We start from the raw sequence: 18,538 nt of genomic DNA, 5'->3' as shown, positions 1-18,538 counted from the left end.
CCAGCAATTAGGGGATAGCAATTGGCAGCACAATGTCAAGGAAGGGATTTTCACCCGGAGATCAGGGCTTCCTTCCTGGGTCTGTTGATATGAAACCTCTACTAAGGCAAAAACTTTAGCAGCCCGAGCTAGACCTTCATTCATTCATTCATTCATTTATATTTTCTTAGTTGCTATTACCTCTTTGTCTTCTTTGAAGCAACTCTAAACACATGCACGCATGCAGTCACCTGTCCAATCTATTTTTCTTAGGCGAGAGCGACCCTCCCTCCCTCTATGAAATACAGAATTTTGCTTTTTAAAGCTGCAAGGCATGATTTTGTAGAAGAGCTGCCCTTTTAGCATAGTACCTGGGTAATACTATGAAAGTTGCTGGGGGGGGGGGGGGAAGAGAGCGAGAGAGAGAGAGAGAGAGAGAGAGAGAGAGAGAGAGAGGATGGAATGACAACCCCAGCTGAAGTGCATCATGGGATTCACAAAGATTTGGGCAGCCTCATATCCTCAACTATGGCGTGTACATAATGATGTCTTCTTTTAAAGAAGGGAAATCCTCAAGGGTATATGGTAACTCTGACAGTTGCTACACTGGCTGGATTTTCCAGGTGTAATTTCCTGACACAGCTCCAGGGGGCTCCAACAGGGATGCCAATCATTTCCAGGGAATGCCTGGCCCCAAATGCAGACTGGATGTGGACACCTGCGATAAAAGCCCTTAGTGTCTGGCATGCAAGTCATCACAGGGTATCCTGGGCTCCTGCCCCTCCTCCCTCTCCCTGCTTCTCTCTGCAATCTTCAGCTGGGCTAGGATTCTTCTTGAAATCTCAAGGTGGCTCCTACTCTAGCCTTTCATCTTTCCTTTTCTTGGCAGGGCTGCTGTGGTTGAGACAGAGTCGCTCTTTGAAATAGAATAAGAGTGGGAGAGCACCATTCTTTCAGAAGGATGAAACAAACCAGATGCGAAAGTGAGCGTGTGCTAGAGGGAGTGCTGTGGATATCCTGAAAGAATGTCGAAAAGTCTCTCCCAAGCAGCCGAAAATAAAAATAAAAATCTATCATTAGTATTTTGTTCTCAGAAGATCCCTGAAGCTTTGAGCCCAGGCAACCTTCTTTGGAGAGAATGTCATACTTCCCCAGGGGATTCCTAGCAGGAAGGTGAGAAATAAACACCCCCAAGGCGGAGCCCCAGTACACTGTGAATCTCGTTAAAATATGCACTTTCTATCAATGAAATTGACTTCATTATTGAATCTATCCTTTGTACACACTATCATTAGGCCGTTTACCTCCAACATCCCTTTCCCTGTTGCTTAGAGGACAAATGGGCAGCGATGGATTTATCTTCATTATACCTTCTCCTGACCATGAGGCAACATCTGGAAATGCCAGGCCAGCCTAGGATGGTGGACTTGCCAGATGCTACACATGCTTTAAGGGGTAGCACATTGGTACGTTTAAAAAATGATTACTCTTTATTCTCTCATCATATTAAAATAAGTCAGGTGGACAGCCTTATATATTAGTGGCTATAGGCTCAGGCACACATCAACACCATGAAAGAAAGCAAATGATCCCTTTCCCCCATATTTTACAAACGCTATTACAGTGGCCGATAGAATACCAAGGGATATGGTTCATAACCACCTTACTCAACTCCCCTTAAGGTTGGGCACAAGGGTTCCTCTCGGGTGAGACGACTTAAAGAGAACATTTCAGTCCCTCCTTCTTCTGCCTTCTCTCCCCCACCTCCTCCTGCTCTCAACAAGCTACTGCTTTCCCTACATCAGTCTCAGGTCCGTCATTCTCTATGACTTACTCCAAGATTGGACTTAACTGATAACAGCTAAACATTCATTATGAGCTTCTCTTTGTAAGGCAACATGAGACAGATCTGCTTCAGGGCTGGAAGCAGAGGTGGTTCCGCTCGCACCCAATGGCTGTTGTCTTGTTACTTCAAAGACACCAGGAGACATGACAGGGGGTCACATCTGAGTGCACAGGGAACCTTCCTCTCGGGGCAGGGGGGCGGGGAATGGGGTTTTGGGATGGGGATGGGAGGGGCCACATTTCGGTCCATGTGGCCTCTAGGTTTTTAGGTACCCGGAGATGACAATGGTAGCCAACAGAAAGCCAGCCAGAGCTAGATAAGGCAACAAAAAGCTTCAACCTCTTCTCCAAGTAAACAAAACTAGGACAGTATATTATTTTCTCATAAAATGTACCCCCCCGGAGAAGTAACACAATAGTTAAAGGGGGCCCTCTCTGAACACACCCACACACTCCCCCCAACTCCCCACCCCGACAATGAACCGGTCTCTCTCACACCCACACACACACACACAGAGCTACTCACACGCGCAGAATGTATACTATGTACAGACACAGATCCAGGGCTCCCCTCCGGTCCACCAGGAGGGGGGAGGGGGTAAGGCAAGGGGACGTCAGGGAACCGGCCTCTGGAAGAAAACCAGCTGAGCCTTGAGCTGTGAAGTGCTTAGGGGTGTATCTCTTCTCCAGTCCAAGATGCAACATTAGAGTTGGGGTCGGCTGGTTGGTTGGATTGGAATCAACAAAAGGACCAAAAAACAAAAACAAAAGCAGAACTGAAGAATAATGGTCAGGATGGGTAAGAGTGCACAGGGTTTGGGCCCCAAGAGAGAGATGTCTGAGGGTTCACACAGAGACTAGGCGAGGAGGAAAAAGTGCAAAATCGAGGCAACGTGTTTGCAGTTTTTCTTGTTTGTTTTGGGTGCTGTCCTTGCTTCGGCCTCAGCAGTGCGAGGGGCGGTCTTGCTCTAGCTTAATGGTTAGGGTGGGCTCCACCGCCAGAGGGGCCCCGTTGGTGTAGTGGGAGGTTTTGTAGGTGATGGAGTGATCGGTCTTCTTGGCCGCATAGCGGAACCGGTGGTAGTGGAGCACCAGGGCCAGCGCGACGGAGACCAGCACCAGCACGGCACCCCCGGCGGCCATAACGTAATACCAGTAGGCTGGGATGGGCTGCACGGGCACCGTGTCCACTGTGGGCTCGGTCCCTGGTAGGAGGGTGCCCCCTGGTGGAGAGACACAGAAGAGTGTTGCTAGGCTGAGAGCATGCAGACTAATAAAAAAATTAATTTTTAAAAAAAGGAAACACACACATGCTTTGGAGTGGATAGGGAAGGGAACAGGGGAATAAGATGACGCCAAGTATCTAGTTCATAACAAGTACTTCTATTCACAACCTTCGAGGTAGGTACTGTCACACCCATTTTACAGATGAGGAAATAGAGGCCCAGGGAGGTTACACCAATAGTGGTTATGCAGCAAGTAGGTAGTAAGTATGGCATTCAACCAAGATCTGTACGATTAGAAAGCTCTTCTCTTCTTTCTGTTATATCACAATTACACTATAATACAGAGAAGCGGTATAATTTACACACACACACACACACACACACACACACAAATGATATTGAAATGACTTCTGGGATTCCGTAAGGCTGGTTCCCTGAATGGGTGGAAATACAGTATTTGGTCTGGCTGGCTAGCATTTTCAAACAATGTATTAATTAGGCTGGCTAGACTTGAAGGTAAATTCCACTTTGGATTGCCAAGGCTTCCAGGCCCACTGAAATCAGCCTGGTCTTGTCTAAACAGGTCAATTACCACTGTCAAGCAATGACTAACGATTCATTTTTTTTAAAAAAACTATACAGAGGATTTTAAAATCTGATTGGAAGGATGTTGCAACAAAAAATGTGGCCACAAAATGATAGTGGGTGTGTGAGAGCGAGAGTGGGTGAGGGCAAAGGGAGGGAGATCATTCTTAATCACGAAGAAGACAGGGGAGGGAAGGGAAGCTAGCAGAGGATTTAGAAGGCAACCACATTTGCTGGCCGGCCTCTGGTTGCCATGGAGATGATGTAGTAGATTTAAGTCCAGGGTAACTCTGGGGAATGACTGGCTGGAGTCCCACTTGATGCAAAACAGCACTACAACGTGTTTCTCCCAGAGATTTACATCAGATGAGAAGCTGGCCCGGGATGGGACTAGGAGCTTCTGAGCTTGCCAAAACCAGACATGATCTTTACTTCTGAAAAATGATATATGCTTAACCTCTGAAAATTCCTCCCTCGCTGCTTACATCAGATGCCGGTGGTTAGAAGGAGGTATCTTCTCTATCCATGGGCTACCCAGTGGGGGGCCGTGGCCATGCTGGGGCCTTCTCCATACCTTGCTGGTCCTACTCTGTGGGTGTTTCTCTGCTCAGGACACAGAGCTTAATTGTCGCTTCAGGCCTCCCCCGTGGGACCCAGAGCTGCTCAAGCAGGAGAAGAATGAGCGCTCATCTTGGTCCCCCCCCCCCCCCGGGTATGTGCAGAGAAGGCACCCAGTAAATGCTTGTGATTAAAAGACTGAACAGAGCAAGGACTTCTACTTCTGAGTCCGTGTTCGCCCACGCCTGCAGCCCAAACACCAGAGCTCCTCTCTTTGATTGGGGGATCGCCCAGGGGCGGGTCAGACCTTCTGATGTCTGCTCAGAGTGGCAGAAAAATGAGAACATTTTTCTTGGACAAAATTTCAGAGCCTGCCCACCTTCCCAGATCTTCACCGTTGCTCCCTCTGGTCCTAGGATCCCTTTGGCTAAGGTGCAGGGCTCGCCGATGCCTTTCAGGCTATCACAAGTGCCACAGTACTGGAGGAGCTTTGACAAGGATGCATCACACGGCACATGCCCTGGCAGCCGCGTCCACAGCCCCGGGGGTGGAAAGGGTCCCAGAATCCCAGGATGCCCTCTCCGTGCCCCTGCCTATGCTGTCATCTTCATCATCACCTGGTCTGCTTTTCTCGCCACTTTATCTTTTAATAGTCTCATCACTGTAGCTGAGAAAGTGCCCCCCCCCCTTGACCATATTAAAAATTATGCATAGAAACAGCAAAGGAAAGCAAGGCGCTGAAAAGAGCCACACCGGACTGGTATCAACTCATTATTCAGGACACCAGAGTTTCCGCTGCCTGGCAACCATCCTGCCGCTGGATTTTCCTGTGGGCTCGGGAGAATGCACGAGAAACAACAAAGTGTGCAGGGACGGCCCCAAGTTCCTCAGCGCCCAAAGGGCGTCCTTGGGTTTGCCTCTGATTTCGATTTTGCTGCACAGTGAGGGCTGTTATCTAATGAGGTGGCAGCTCACCTGTGAGAGGAAAGGAAGGCGATACATCTGCAGGGATTAGCTCCCCATGGGGAGCACCTGACCAGACCACAATGGCAGGAGTACACATTTTTGTCCAGCGGAAAACGGTCACAGCTGCCCACATTCCCTCCATCACCATCTAGTCCAGTGGTTCTCAGCCTTGGCTGCACATTAGAACCACCTGGGAGTCTTTTTAAAATCCTGATTTCTGGGCCTCATCCTCCTTGGTAACAAAGAAACAGAATTTCCGGAGGATGAGGCCCAGAAATCAGGATTTTAAAAAGACTCCCAGGTGATTCTAATGTGCAGCCAAGGTTGAGAATCACTGATCTAGTTTCAGTTCAAAGGTTTTGCTTTCCTCCCGCCAAGATCCTGGTTTTCAACGTTAAATGCACCACCCACGGCTCAGAGTGCTGGGGCTGAGGAAGGATGTGGCCTTCCTGCTACGCCTGAAATGTTTCTTATGATAGAGACGGTCAGGCACACAGGGGCGGATCTAGGGCGCCCCCTGGAGGAAGGTAGAATTACAATACATGGATTATCCAGTCAGAATCAGTGATGGACCCTGGCCTCGCGTTCTCTGCTCAGGAAGACAAACACTACTTTGGGTCTAAGACCCCCTTCCTTTTGCAAGTAAGACTCCCCTCCCCCAAAGGATCAACATGTGGGAACTGTGGGTGACCAAAGCCATGTGGGGGACATTGAATTGCCTACTTAAAACATTTTCCTTAAACACTGGTTTGGAGAAATGAGGACACATGCTACATGCCTTTGTGCTTTTAATGTTAAGGGAGTTAGAAAGGAGAAGATACACCTCATAACCCTTCCCTCATCTCCCACAGGCAATCTTGGGGTGACCTGCAGTTGGGGGCCAGAGGTGTTCAGAACTTTCTCCAGCTAAAGGGACTCAACGCCCCCAGGCGGGTGGATGGCTGGGTTGGAGTCCGGCTCTGTGGCAGCCTTCAGGGCGCTATGCTGATGAGGCTGCGGTTTGCCAGGAAAGGAAGGTAATAGGTCAATAGGGTTAGAGCGCCTTCCCAGACAACAGCAGCAATCCAACAGGCATCAGAGCGGTGGAGGGATGCATGGATGGGGGAATGTACTCTGGACTAACATTCAGATGCCCTGGAACGTGGTAATGGCCGGCACTTCGCCTCACAGTCATTCTTAAGAAGTGCTGGAGAGTCTGCGAGCTCGTACAGTGCCTCTACGTACAATTGCAATAAAGGTGCCCCCTGCAGGCGGACTGTACCTGCGCCAGGTGCCAAGGCTGGTGAGTGGCTGGGCTTTACAATGAAGGCGCCTGGGCTTGGTCCCCAACGTGGGAGGAAAGAGCGCAGGTACGGCTTCAGCCTGGCCTAGAGCCGGCCGGTGCTGACCTGAACGCCCCCGTTGGTAGCTCCCACTTGTACCGCTTACTCACGTGCGTCTTTTTCCCCAATGGGAAAATCAATGCCTGAACTATTTTTTATTAATCTCTCTCCCCCCCACCCCTATTCTCCACAGAGCTGTCTCCTTCTGTGAGATAATGAGAAACATATTTAAAGGGGCCGTAATTGCAAGTGTATTTGCCAGGCTGATCGGGCCTTCATCGGTACAGGCTCTGAGCCGCCGGGAGAGAGGGCGACATGAACGCACAGCATTTGAATCTGAAGAAACAATAAATGCAAAGAAGCCATGCGTGGGGGGAAAGCGAGGAGAGTGGTTACATAGGGCGCGGCGCTCCGGCCCTTCCTGCCTGCAGATAGGTTAACATGTAACTGGGGAAGTGGCCGGAACAGCCCCTACGCTGCGTGGGCATCTCGTGTGTGGTGGGCCCTGGGCTATGGGCTTCCTGTGAATTGTCCTGGTGACTTCTCAAGACTCTCAGGTAGGAGACCTGAGCATCTGAGAGCGTAAATGATTTCCTCCTGTTTTTCCCTGGAGGAAAGGGGAGGAGGAGGGCAGAGCAACACAGCGAAACCCTAGAGATGCCACGGGTCAGAGGCAGGGCCAGGACCGAAGTGCGTGCTGGTGGCACTGGTCCAGCCCTGATGTTGAGATGCACATGTAGGACATGGTCCCCGCATGCGTGCCCACACTGCTCCTGGCTCTCTGAGTTATGGGGCGGGGCTGAGCACTCGCCAGTCTCATAGAGCCCCACAGTCACCGCCTGGCCCTGCACAGAGAGTGTGCAGACCCTGTTCTTGGACAGGACGCGGCCCCTCCCTCCCTGAGGACCGTCCCCGCCAGGCAGGTCCTCCCGGAGTCACAGCGAAGGTTACGGCCGTCCTCCCGGACCCGGGGAGCCCAGGTTTCCTAAAGCAATGTTTTGAAAGACAACAACGGTGAATCGTCTCAGAATGGAAAACAAGGCTGGATGCAAGCAAGAACTGTTTGGGCCGGCCTGTCTGGGCGGTCCTTTTTGGATAGGTTGAAAATAAAGTGTTGGTGAAGGGGCATTTCAGATAAAAGGCTTACTTAATTTGGGAGATGAAACAAGCCAAAAAAAAAAAAAAAGTTGGCTCCTCTAGAAAAGTTTACAGAAGATAGGGGAAGAATGTGGTGTGTTTGGAAAAAGAATGAAGGAGTATGAAACATCCCTGAGAAATGGCTCTTTGCATTGCCTCTTGAGCAGGGCGTGGAGGGTCAGCAGAGGGTTTGTGCTGAGCTGGCAGGCACCATGCAGACCCCCGTCTATCGAAAATGGTTTTTGTTTTTTTTTTTTTTTTTACATAGGATATGGACTTATAGAAAAAGAACCTTCTATGTTGCTGTTCTAATTTTGCTTAAAGAGTTAAACCCAGGGGATTCCATGCTTAATGGGTGAATGTAGATTAAAAAAAAAAAACCTGCAAAATTTGCATAAAGATGTAAAGTGCTAAAAATGTTTTTGTTTCCTTCCCTCTTTTTAAAAAATATTTTTATTGATTTTTAGAGAGAGAGGAAGGAAGAGGGAGAGACAGAAACATCAATGATGAGAGAGAATCATTCATTGGCTGCCTCCTGCACACCCGCCACTGGGAATCGAGCCCGCAACCCGGGCATGTGCCCTTGACCGGAATTGAACCCAGGACCCTTCAGTCCGCAGGCTGACACTCTATCCACTGAGCCAAACCAGCTAGGACTCCTTCCCTCTTTTAACAAAACCACCTGAACTGTACCCTATACTAGAGTTGTTTGAATAAAAGTTGTATTAGTTGCATCAAAAAAATATAACTAAGTGCAATGCCTCTCAATTCAGGTCTGTGGTTGGCCGGCTGAAGTCTCCGGCACTTCCTATCCCTTCGGAGGCACATATGTGACTGTCTGGCAACCACGGCGTGTCCTTTCTGTACTTGGAGGAAGAGTCCACGAAAGAATGTTCTCCTCCCCTGAGAGAGTCGGCCGCTGGCCCCTGCTCAGATGGAAAGTGAACCTGCAGGAGGGGATGCGCCAGCCTTGTGCCAGGAGAGGTGACGTGCACAAGCGACCCTCACAGGGAATGCCTCAGTGTCCTCTCGGGCAGGCGCGGCAGCACACATCTGATCTGCAGGCTCCCTGGCTCAGCCACACCTAGGCTGCATCTGGCAGCCGGAGCTGGAGGGTGGGGGAGCCGGGAAGGAGCCATACAGCACAGCTGCCTATCTGTAGCCCTGGCAGGGCTTAGGAACATGTCTCTGCCTTTCATCGGAGGATTACGTGCATGAACACCATTTAACCCTCCCTGCGTCTCACAAGTGCTCCCAGCAGAGAGAGAGAGAGAGAGAGAGAGAGAGAGAGAGAGAGAGAGAACAGTGGGAGGAAAGAAGCCAAGGAGAGCGGGACGTTGAGGCCAGCCCCAGGTCCTGTGCCCTGGGATGGGGGCCCTGCTGCCAGTGGGCAAGGCCTCTGGGAGGCAGCCAACGGGAAAGGAGAGTGGGGATGGGAAGGGAGAGAGGGGCCTTAAAACCTGACGCACAGAGTCGAACCCCCGCCGGCTCTGTCTCTACCCCACATGGCTCTCTCCCCTGACTGCTCCCCTCCCTGCCCACGAGAGATGCCCCAATGTTCACTTTCTGCTGGTTATTCCGGGTGAAAACGGTGAGGACTTCTAGAAGGTGAAACCCAAGAGATGGGCCCCAGGACCCTCAGACCTGGTCTGAGACATGCAACCCACATTCGCTGTCATTAACAGGAGACACTGACGCTCCTTTTAGCATCCGTCAGTGGTGACATTCTTTCCCCAACAACCACCGCGCACAAGGGCACCCAGCCTGGGAGTGCCATGGGCCTCTCTCGGGGAGGGCACCAGACCCAGGCCCCGGGGTCTTCAAAGCCCACAGCCTCCAATGTGAACCCCGACTCCCGCCTCCACTGTGAGCTGCTAAGAATAGCCACCTGGCCACCAACCACGGAACGCTGATTATGGGCTTTATATATTTTTACTGGCTTCTTTATTATTTCTTTTATTGAAAAAAGAAAGGATTGGTGAAGAGGAAACAATCCATCACCTTAATTACACCCCTTCCGCCCCCCCCCTTCTTCTTTACACACAGATTTTCATTTGTTAAAGCTCAAATTCTAGAAAAAGATACACGACGGTAGTATGTTTATAGCCAGCGCTTAAAACAGGAGAGAAGAGAAAAAAATAGCGCACACCCAGCTACATTGTTTAAAACGTGACTCATAACAACAGCAAAAAAAGTCTTTCTGAAAACCACGTGACAAGTCGGCTTGTTCCTTCTCTCTCCTTGTCCCTTCCCCACACGTTTCTCTCTCCCCATGGCGTGTCCCTCCTCATTACTGACTCACCCCCTGCAGCACAATGACGGGGTACACACTAACCAGGAAGCACTGGGCGACTTATAGAAAAAGAACATGTTTCGTGGCAAGAAACGAGTAAGAGGCGGAAAATGAAAACAGACTTCAAAATAGGAAAGATCAAGAGTAGCTAAGAAGCCCCAGTCCAGAGGCCACTTTTACTGCATGTCCTTCAAGATTTACCCAGTACGTTGGTCTCCCCTGGAAGGAATGAGAATGCTGCCGTCTCATGGTTAATTTATAATGGAAAAGAAGAACAAGTCACATTCGAGAACACCTACTGACAATGTAAATGCCTGCTGTTAGCGGTGCTTTAGCATCCACTTTCCGTATCCTGCCTGCCCAAACCCGGTTTCTCTCTCTCGGTGGAAAGGTTGGTTTCATCCCCAGGCACCGTGCCCCCACCAGGTCTGCCCTGCCTGGACCAGGAGAGGAGCTGAATGCTGGTCGCTAGGTTCCACGGGGCAAACGGCCCTCTCTCCACTCCCAAAGGGAAAGCTTTGCTAGAATCCAGAGTTGCATACTGAGGTCCCCTGGGCCTCAGCCCCAAAGAAGGCTCTGGCCCTGGGTTCACTGGCTACCAGTTCGGAGCTCCGTGTCCAACTTGTCCATGGGACTGTCACTACCCATTCTCCATTCTGGGCCTGCTCTCGGCCAGAGGAATAGAGTCTCTGCTCCCCGAGACTTGGTTTCTTCCCTCCAAGGATGCTCTTTATCTCCCAAGACAGCAGCCAGGGGCCAACCCATGCCACCCGTGTCTGCCTTTGCTCAACCCCTAAACCAGCCCGTCGGGAGCTCTGGAAATGCTTACCTTCAAGTCACTAAGGTCTGTGTTTATTTTGGCTAAATGAGTGGCATGGCTCTGACGAGATTTCATATATATATATATATATATATATATATATATATATATATATTTTTTTTTTTTTACAAGGGAACACGACGGGACGGTGAAGCTCCCTGGTAAACACAGCCTCAAGGAGCCCACATGTGCCTGGTTTGTTTATTCTCCTTCGGAAGCCAACCACTCCGCCACGGCCATGGGCCTGTCCGTCACAGACCCGGCCTGCGCGTGCGCGCAGAGCACTGTCCCCGGCAGCGGCTGGATGCCTTTGCCCAGCCTCCCTGGGAGCTTCCAGTCTCAACCACCCACGAGAGTCCAGGGAAACAACAGAAGCAGGTTCCACACGCCAGCACCAATTTACCTTGGGTCCTGAAGGTTAGACCTTGAATTCAACGGTACCCACGCCCATCGCGAGTGAATTCCTCCCCACACTTAGATTCGCATGAACATACATCTCACATCCAAAAAGCACCAATGCAGGCATGGGAATGCTCTTAATAACTTCAAAATGTGCAATGGGGGTGGGGATGGGGCTCAGCGGGGAACGAAGGTGAGAAAGAAAGAGAAGACAGTATGTGTGGGCCTGTCCTTCCCTGTTCGGCTCCCCCCCACCCCTTCCTGTCTTAGGCTGTGGGGGGTGAGTGGCAAATTCGGCGAGCTGATTTCGAGCCAGAGAGCACATCTAGGTGACAAACCGGGAATTCATCTCTTTGCAGCCACGAGCTGGACAGATTAATGGAAGTGAAGATAATGAGTCTAGACTCAGATAGAAAACTGACTTCCCTTATCTCTGAAGTGCTGTCACCTACGGGGTGAGGCCCAGCCAGTACAAACAGGGCCCAGCACCCTCATGGCTGTCTGCACAGAGCAGGTTCTGAGAAACCCGTCCCTCGGTGCGGGTGAGGGCCTCTGAGGGTGCTTCTACACCAGGCCCATGAACTGGAGCGCTTCCAGTGGCTTCTAAATGCTCAGCACTGGGACCTGGGTGGGCACTTCAGCAGCGCCAGCCAACTGGATTGCCAAGAGCCCCACATGTGAGATCCGCCGCGTTATAAAAGCCCAGGCGTAAAGAATGAGAATGCGGCTGTCTCATGCATGGCCAATCGCCCCAGCATGGAGCCCCCTCACCGCCCCCATGAGGCAAACATCCCAAATTCTTCTCTCTTTGACCCGCTCTTATGTACTTTATTAGGAAGAAAATGTCCGTTTCTGTGTTCCAGTCCTCTAAGTGCTCAAATCCCAGCCATCGAATGTGCCTCCAATTCCCCTCATTAGACGCCAGCTCCTGAATTCTGCAGCTTCTCCTCTTTAGGATGGATAGTCCCTCCTTGAACTGTCCTCCCGATCACACTGCCTGCCCCTGTCGCTAGCCGGAGGTTAATTGAGACCGCTGCCTGGGTACCCTGGAGTTGGGACTGGGAAGAACCTGTCTTCAGGCTAAAATAAATCATTGCCACATCATTTCACTGTTAATTCACTCCCCATTTTTTTTTTGTTGCTGTTCAGTCTGCTCACAGTTTCTCCTTTCTCACCACTCACGCATTTTCTGCCTCATTGCTCCCCGTCGGACAATGCGAGGCTGAAAGGCTTATCTGTAACCTATTTGTCTCTATTAGAGGTTTCTAAACTTTAATTAAACAGGAGACAGGGAGGATCTCAATCCCCCTTTCCCAGCTTCTCCAGGCGTTGCTGGTGCCATCTAGCGGCGGGAAAGGGTGGCGTCTATGTTCTCTTAGGAGACTCGTTACACTTGGAGGTTTATTCTCTCCATCCAATTCACATCACATGAGGGGAGGAAAAGGCATGCAAAAAAAAAAATTTTTTTTTTACCTTTAAAATTCTCACCTGCAAAAGCTGAGATGGGTTCTGGAAAAAACAAACAGAAAACATTTTGAGTTAGATCAGGGGAAGAAAGAATCGGGCGAACACAGGGCATGGCATAGGTGACTTCCACGGACTGAGTTTGTTTATAATGCCCCTTGGAGAGTGTCCCACGTCCTCCGCATGCCCCAGACTGTCTCACCCACCATCATCATGGGGGCCGGGTGGGTGGGGAGAGCTTCGCAAGGTTGCTTTGGAACAAAAAGCCCTTTATGGAGTAACGGGTCCCAGAAGCATTGTAATCAGCCACTTACCGCTGATTACTTTCTCAGAGTCTGGCTGACTCTGAGATGCCCGGGCCTGAGAGCTGCCTGAAGGGACTAGGGGTCCCAGGTGCTCCTGACATCATCACGCGCACACGCCCGGGACCCACGTGCCAAGAAAAGCACTTGGCGAGTTACTACAGTCACCCTGCTGGCTGAAGGCGGGTTCCCTTCCTTCTCGGGATTCCCTCTGGCTTTTAGGAACGTCTGCGGCTGAAGGAAGATGACCAGGGTGCCCTGGGGTGCATATGGGAGGTGGGCTGGCTGCGCTGTGCTTCTGCTTAAGGGGACTGTCATGGTCCCTTCCCATACTGGCCACCTGGTGTGTCGTGCTTCATCTTATGATAATTCTGGGAGCTTGGCCATTAGAGGCATTCGCTTCAAAGCAAAATCTAAAATGTTACTTCACATGCCATAGTTTGCCCTGCAATTCATTCATGCAGAAGAACTGCTGGGTAATTATGCTATCACTCTGGTATGGCACAGGTACTATTTTTGCTCACCACTGAAGGCTCCCATTAAATCCATCAAACCCCTCCAGCATGTAATTCTGACTGGCAGCTGTTCTCGTCCTCCAGCATTTTCTTTGCTGAAAGCGGGAGTCTGATGATGGGGTCCCGGCACCCCCCAATCTCCATATACTCAGCGCATGTCTATTTCTCAATGGGAACGGGGCTCGAAGGCGTCCCCTCATCAGACACCCCTTCCTAAGACACAGCTACACGCACACCTCCCCTCCAGCACAGGCTGCCGCTGCCTCACCCACAGGGGAGCAACTGTGTCTGAGATGGCGTGCTGCCTCCTCTCGTCTATCCCAGCTCTCGGCGTCCCGTTTGGAAGAGCTGCAAAGAGACGGATCGCCACGTACCCATGCAGTTCTCCAGCGGGACGTCGGTGCTTATCCGGATGTCATCGATGGCGATTTCTCCGGAACGTCCTTTTCCGATGACGCCCTCGAACACAATCTGGAAGCCAGAAGAACAGAGGCACGGTTAGCTGAGCTCCCTGGGCCACCCAGTGCCAGGATTCCCAGCTTTCCGTTATTGGTTCAAGTCAAATGCATCTTGGAAGGGATTAAAATATGTATTACAAGGTGATGGACACTGTTGTCTAGTAACTCGAATGTACTGATGAAAAGAAACACGTTCAGAGTATGTTTAAAGAAGGGTGAAATGTTCCCTAGCATTTTTGAGGTTCCTTCCTCATAAGGCCCAACCCAGAGGTATTTGGAAACTCAGGAGACCTGAGCAGGTGGGGGTAAGGTGAGAAATATACAGTGTACAGGTTTGGATTGCCTTGGGGGTAACACTGTCTTATGGCTCCATTATGACAACTAGCAGGGAAATAGTTTACTGCACACCTACTGTGTGCCAGGCACAAGGATAGCTACAAAACCTAATAGACAAGCCCCTTTGAGAATCTCACAGGTGAGACAAAAATGCACACAGCTACTGACAATACATTGCATTGATGTTTATCAGCGGGAATGTGGTTGGGGTGGGGAGGAACTCGGGACCCCTTACAACACACAGGCGCCCCTCTGCTCCCTGGCCTCCCCCACCCCTCCCCCTCCCCAGGTTCTCTCCGCACACTAGCACATGTCCTCTGGCAAGCGAAGCGAGCAGTTGGCTGCCTCACCAGCCATCTGTTGCTGCTTCTCGTCTGGGGAGGAGCAGGTTAATGCTTTGGCTGGTTCTTAGTCACCTCTTCCACAGTGTGTCACCTCTACCCAAGCTTCAGCCACAGCTGCGCACACCCATCTGTGCCTCAGTCTCTCGCTCTGTGGGGCTGAGATAATGGAACTCAACTCCTGGAGCCTCGGGGAGAGAAACCACTCGTTTAGTTTAGAGCCGGGTCTCTCTGGTCTGCTGGCCAGGAAGCACACACAGCAACCCGTCCCCTTCCTGTGCTCGCACCGGGGCTGGGACAGGCCTGGGATTGCTCCCCTCGCCCCCCGCCCCCCCACCCCTCCACCCCGGAGTCTGAGCGGCTCCACAGGCCTCTTCCCTGGGCGTGGAGGGTTTGTTTGTGTTTATTTCCCTGGCTTGTGTGTCCCTTTGTCAGCCTACCGGATAGCAATCTAAACTAAAATGGAGAGAAGAAACATTTGCTGGAGAAGATTTCAGCAATATAAAAGGCAAAAGGAGGAACAAAGAACCAAGTCTGGGTGTAGAGATAGGCACACTCTGAATAACAAATAAGAGTGTCATTTAGTTGCCATGGCAACGTGAGAAACACAATGAAAACAGCAGCTTAACCACGTTCCCTGATGATGAATGGGCGCAGACAGCCCTTTGAAATATTGAAATACAGATCACAAGGACACCCGCGGAGGCCCGCACCGGCTCCCGCCACCACCCCACCTGATACTCCATGTCGTAGCTGGGCAAGATGATGCGCCCGTGCTTCCACTCGCTGCCCTGGTCCTCGCGGATGACCCAGAGGAGCTTGCTCTCCTGGCTGGCTTCACGCACCACCTGCAGCGCCACCCCGCGGCCGCCCGTGGCCTGGTACTGGAACTCCATGCACACAGGGCTTTGGGGCAGGTGCACGGGCGGGCTGATGAGCCGCGCGTACTGGCCCTCTCTCCGCCCGTCGCTCTGCAGCCGCAAGAAGTTCCTGTCATCTGGGGGGGAACAAACCAAACAGGGGTTCCTGGTAAACGCCTGGGAAAGACACCCGCTTGCAGCTGCTGCCCCTCCCGCGAACAGCTGGGGCCCGAGTTGGAGTGTCTTGTTTTTTCAAGTCCTGGCTCTGCAGGCCCCACCTCCCTTCCTATGGCTCCTTCAGAGCCTTGATTCAGATACTGGGCTCTCTTGAGGCCCTTGAGTCTTTCTGTCTCTAGCCAGTCCCTCCTGCCTATTCCTGGGCATCACTGTCTTTGAGCCACTTTTACGGAGGGCACCTGGCAGGGCTGGCCCGATGTCTCGGCTGGTTGTGTCTACTTGTCTTCTCTCTCTAGACCAGGGGTGGGCAAACTTTTTGACTCGAGGGCCACAATGGGTTCTTAAACTGGACCGGAGGGCCGGAACAAAAGCATGGATGGAGTGTTTGTGTGAACTAATATAAATTCAAAGTAAACATCATTACATAAAAGGGTACGGTATTTTTTTTTTTTTTTTTAGTTTTATTCATTTCAAACGGGCCGGATCCGGCCCGCGGGCCGTAGTTTGCCCACGGCTGCTCTAGACCCTAAGAGGCCAGACCCGCATCTCCTTCATCACTGGCTTACCCAAGGGGCCAACCCAGTCTACTGCGCCGCGCTGCAAGGGGGTGAGGTGGCTCTGGACTAGAGCCTGGCGCTGGCCAGGTGGTGCATGCTCCGAGCCTTTGTCATCTTGGCTGGGCACTGTCCAAATGCAAAACATTTAAAACCTTCTGTCTCCGCCAGCGTTACTCGACGGTGCCTGGGCGACCGTAAATCAGAAGCCTAGTGTCAGTTTTGAGAGAACAGGGGATGATGGCTGAGTGGGGGTGATTCTCGGGCTCCACCCCCTTCCCTGCCCGGCCTGGGGAGGCCTGAACTTGGCCTTTCGCACACACTACTAGGCCGACACTGCTCCCATCATCACGGACGAAGGCTATGTGTTTAGTAGAGGACAGACACATGTTGGAAAGTTAAGGTTTCTCCCATCCAAATGTTCAGAGGACGGGCCTTTTAGCTGATGAGTTTTCAAATACATCAGACACGATGTGAAACACCTAGTGCCTCTCCCCCTTTGCAGACCTCAGGCCCTGCAGACACAGGTGTGGGGCCTGCACCTGCAAATCCGGCTCGTGCGGGGGGAGGGGGCTCTGGCCACGCGTACAGAAAGCGAGGTGGCCCCTGAGGAGAACCCTCACTGGCTCCTGCTGGCCCTGAAACCGCTCAGGCTGGTCACTTCCGCAGGAGGGCAGGGATCCTTGCTGCACGCACCCCGCACGTCAGCCACCTCGGGGTCCTGCTAATGGGAGACGTGCACGGACTTTCTCAGCAGGGTCTGTGAGCACCTGGGGCTTGTTGGGGAAGGACAGGCCAGGACTTCAGAGCTCAGAAACCACTGGTTTTGTTACTCCTGCTGACATCATGTTTCTCGTGAGAGCTGAGCCTGCGACAGTCCCACCATCAGAAACAGCCCCTGCCTCCCCTCCTCCAGTCACCTCGCGTCTCTTCTCTAAGCCCCTCTGGGTAGAGCCTCCGGATTATGGCTCTAGAAGCCCCCCCCGCCCTGAATCAAAAGAGAGCCGCTTAGAATGCATAGTTGGGATTCCACTTTGTGTCTCCTAACCAGGGAAAGCCATGTCTGTCTAACACCCCACACCACGAGACCTCTCCAAGGCCAAAGTCGGCACAGAGACCCAGGCAGCTGCCTGCAGCCGAGATTGTTGATGACGGTGATCTGTGGAGGGAGGAGACACCCGTGCCACAGCCAGACACGCAGTGCGCTGCTAACCTATGCTTCTCCCATCAGATCTCATTACCGCCGCTGTTAATGATAATAATTATGTCGCATCTGCATAATGCTGTACAGGTTACAAAGCATGTTTGTATGCGCTGTTCCATTTAATCCTTGCCACATGCGTGTGAGCTCGGTTTGCTTCATCTTACTTTGCACAGGATGAAAAAACCGAGGCTCAGAAAGGTTCAGGGGACTTGTCCAAGGCAGAGAGGCCGCTAAGTATAGAGCCGGAAGGTGTTCCCACCTTCACACAGCACCAGGGACCCTGCCCCAAGCCAGGCAGTCAGTCACACCCTATGCAAGGCGCTTCCCACTGGGCCTGGTCCCCTTCCTCCTCTTCCCTGAATCGCCTCCCTCCCTGACCAATCCGCAGAGCCCACCTGTCAGGCTAGTCTTTCTCCTAACCCTCCTGGCACGTTTCAACATTAATACCTCCCTCCTCTGAACAACTCGAGCATTTACAGACCGTACTACTCGTTGTACCTTGTGTGTAAAAAGACTGGAGGCCATTTTTCCCCCCCATGCATTTCAGCACATAAACACCGGCTGCTATACTTATACTAAAATTTAACTGTTTCTTGTGTGATTTTATTATCTTCCCCGTTAGATAAACAGGTCCTGGTATCACACACATAAGGCTTAACAGGGCTTCTTCTCACCGGCCCCTAGATAGTGACATGTCTACGCCACTATTAAAAATAAATGTTGTTCCCATGAATGACTGAATGACACACACATGGGCGAGGAATGATAGGAGGCTATGTATTGGAACTAAGAACAGAGGGAGAATCAGCTAGCCTCTGGCAATCCCTCAGACTCATGAAATATCTTCACCATACCTCCACCCTGCCCACCCCCTGCCCCCACCCGGGACAACAGCCCTTTTCAAAAGTGAGGTGAACTAACAAGAGCAGGGGGACCTGTGGACGTCCCAGCCCCGGAGCCACAGGTTAGAACCCCCCAAAGGCTCCCCCCGCTGCAGTCCTTTCCAAGCCCTGACTGTTTCCACCTGATACAAAGGCAGCCAGCTTTCTGAGACTTATTATTCAGCCTTCCTCCTTCACAGTTTCACAAATAAGACCCCCTTGCCGCCTGAAAATTGCTTGGCAGAGATACTGTCACTTGTGTGAATTTACATTAAGCGGCCGGGGAATCCTGGCATAATGGGTAGGATTTAGGAAG

General features: G+C 51.6%; 1 protein-coding gene across 3 annotated transcripts in view; it reads right to left on the bottom strand.

Annotated features, from left to right (window-relative positions):
• The window catches only part of NRP2 (neuropilin 2), a gene marked incomplete at its 3' end in the record, with an annotated part of 116,745 nt that overhangs the window by 15,243 nt on the left and 82,964 nt on the right, over positions 1-18,538 (bottom strand). Inside the window, exons 13-16 of one of the 3 annotated variants that reach the window (XM_081095600.1) lie at positions 15,281-15,543; positions 13,786-13,882; positions 12,604-12,639; positions 2,767-3,047 (exon numbers count right to left, since the gene is read on the bottom strand). In XM_081095600.1, the coding sequence (XP_080951726.1) occupies positions 2,767-3,047; positions 12,604-12,639; positions 13,786-13,882; positions 15,281-15,543 (677 nt within the window). Of the gene's footprint in view, positions 1-2,766; positions 3,048-10,967; positions 12,640-13,785; positions 13,883-15,280; positions 15,544-18,538 lie in introns of those variants that run through there. The other 2 variants (XM_081095601.1, XM_081095599.1) reach the window with 2 other exon arrangements.

The sequence above is a fragment of the Myotis nattereri genome (assembly GCF_964212035.1).
Source record: "Myotis nattereri genome assembly, chromosome: 7".
Classification (NCBI taxonomy): domain Eukaryota; kingdom Metazoa; phylum Chordata; class Mammalia; order Chiroptera; family Vespertilionidae; genus Myotis; species Myotis nattereri.
Note: the sequence above shows the minus strand (reverse complement) of the source record. Positions and strands in the feature narration are given on the sequence as shown.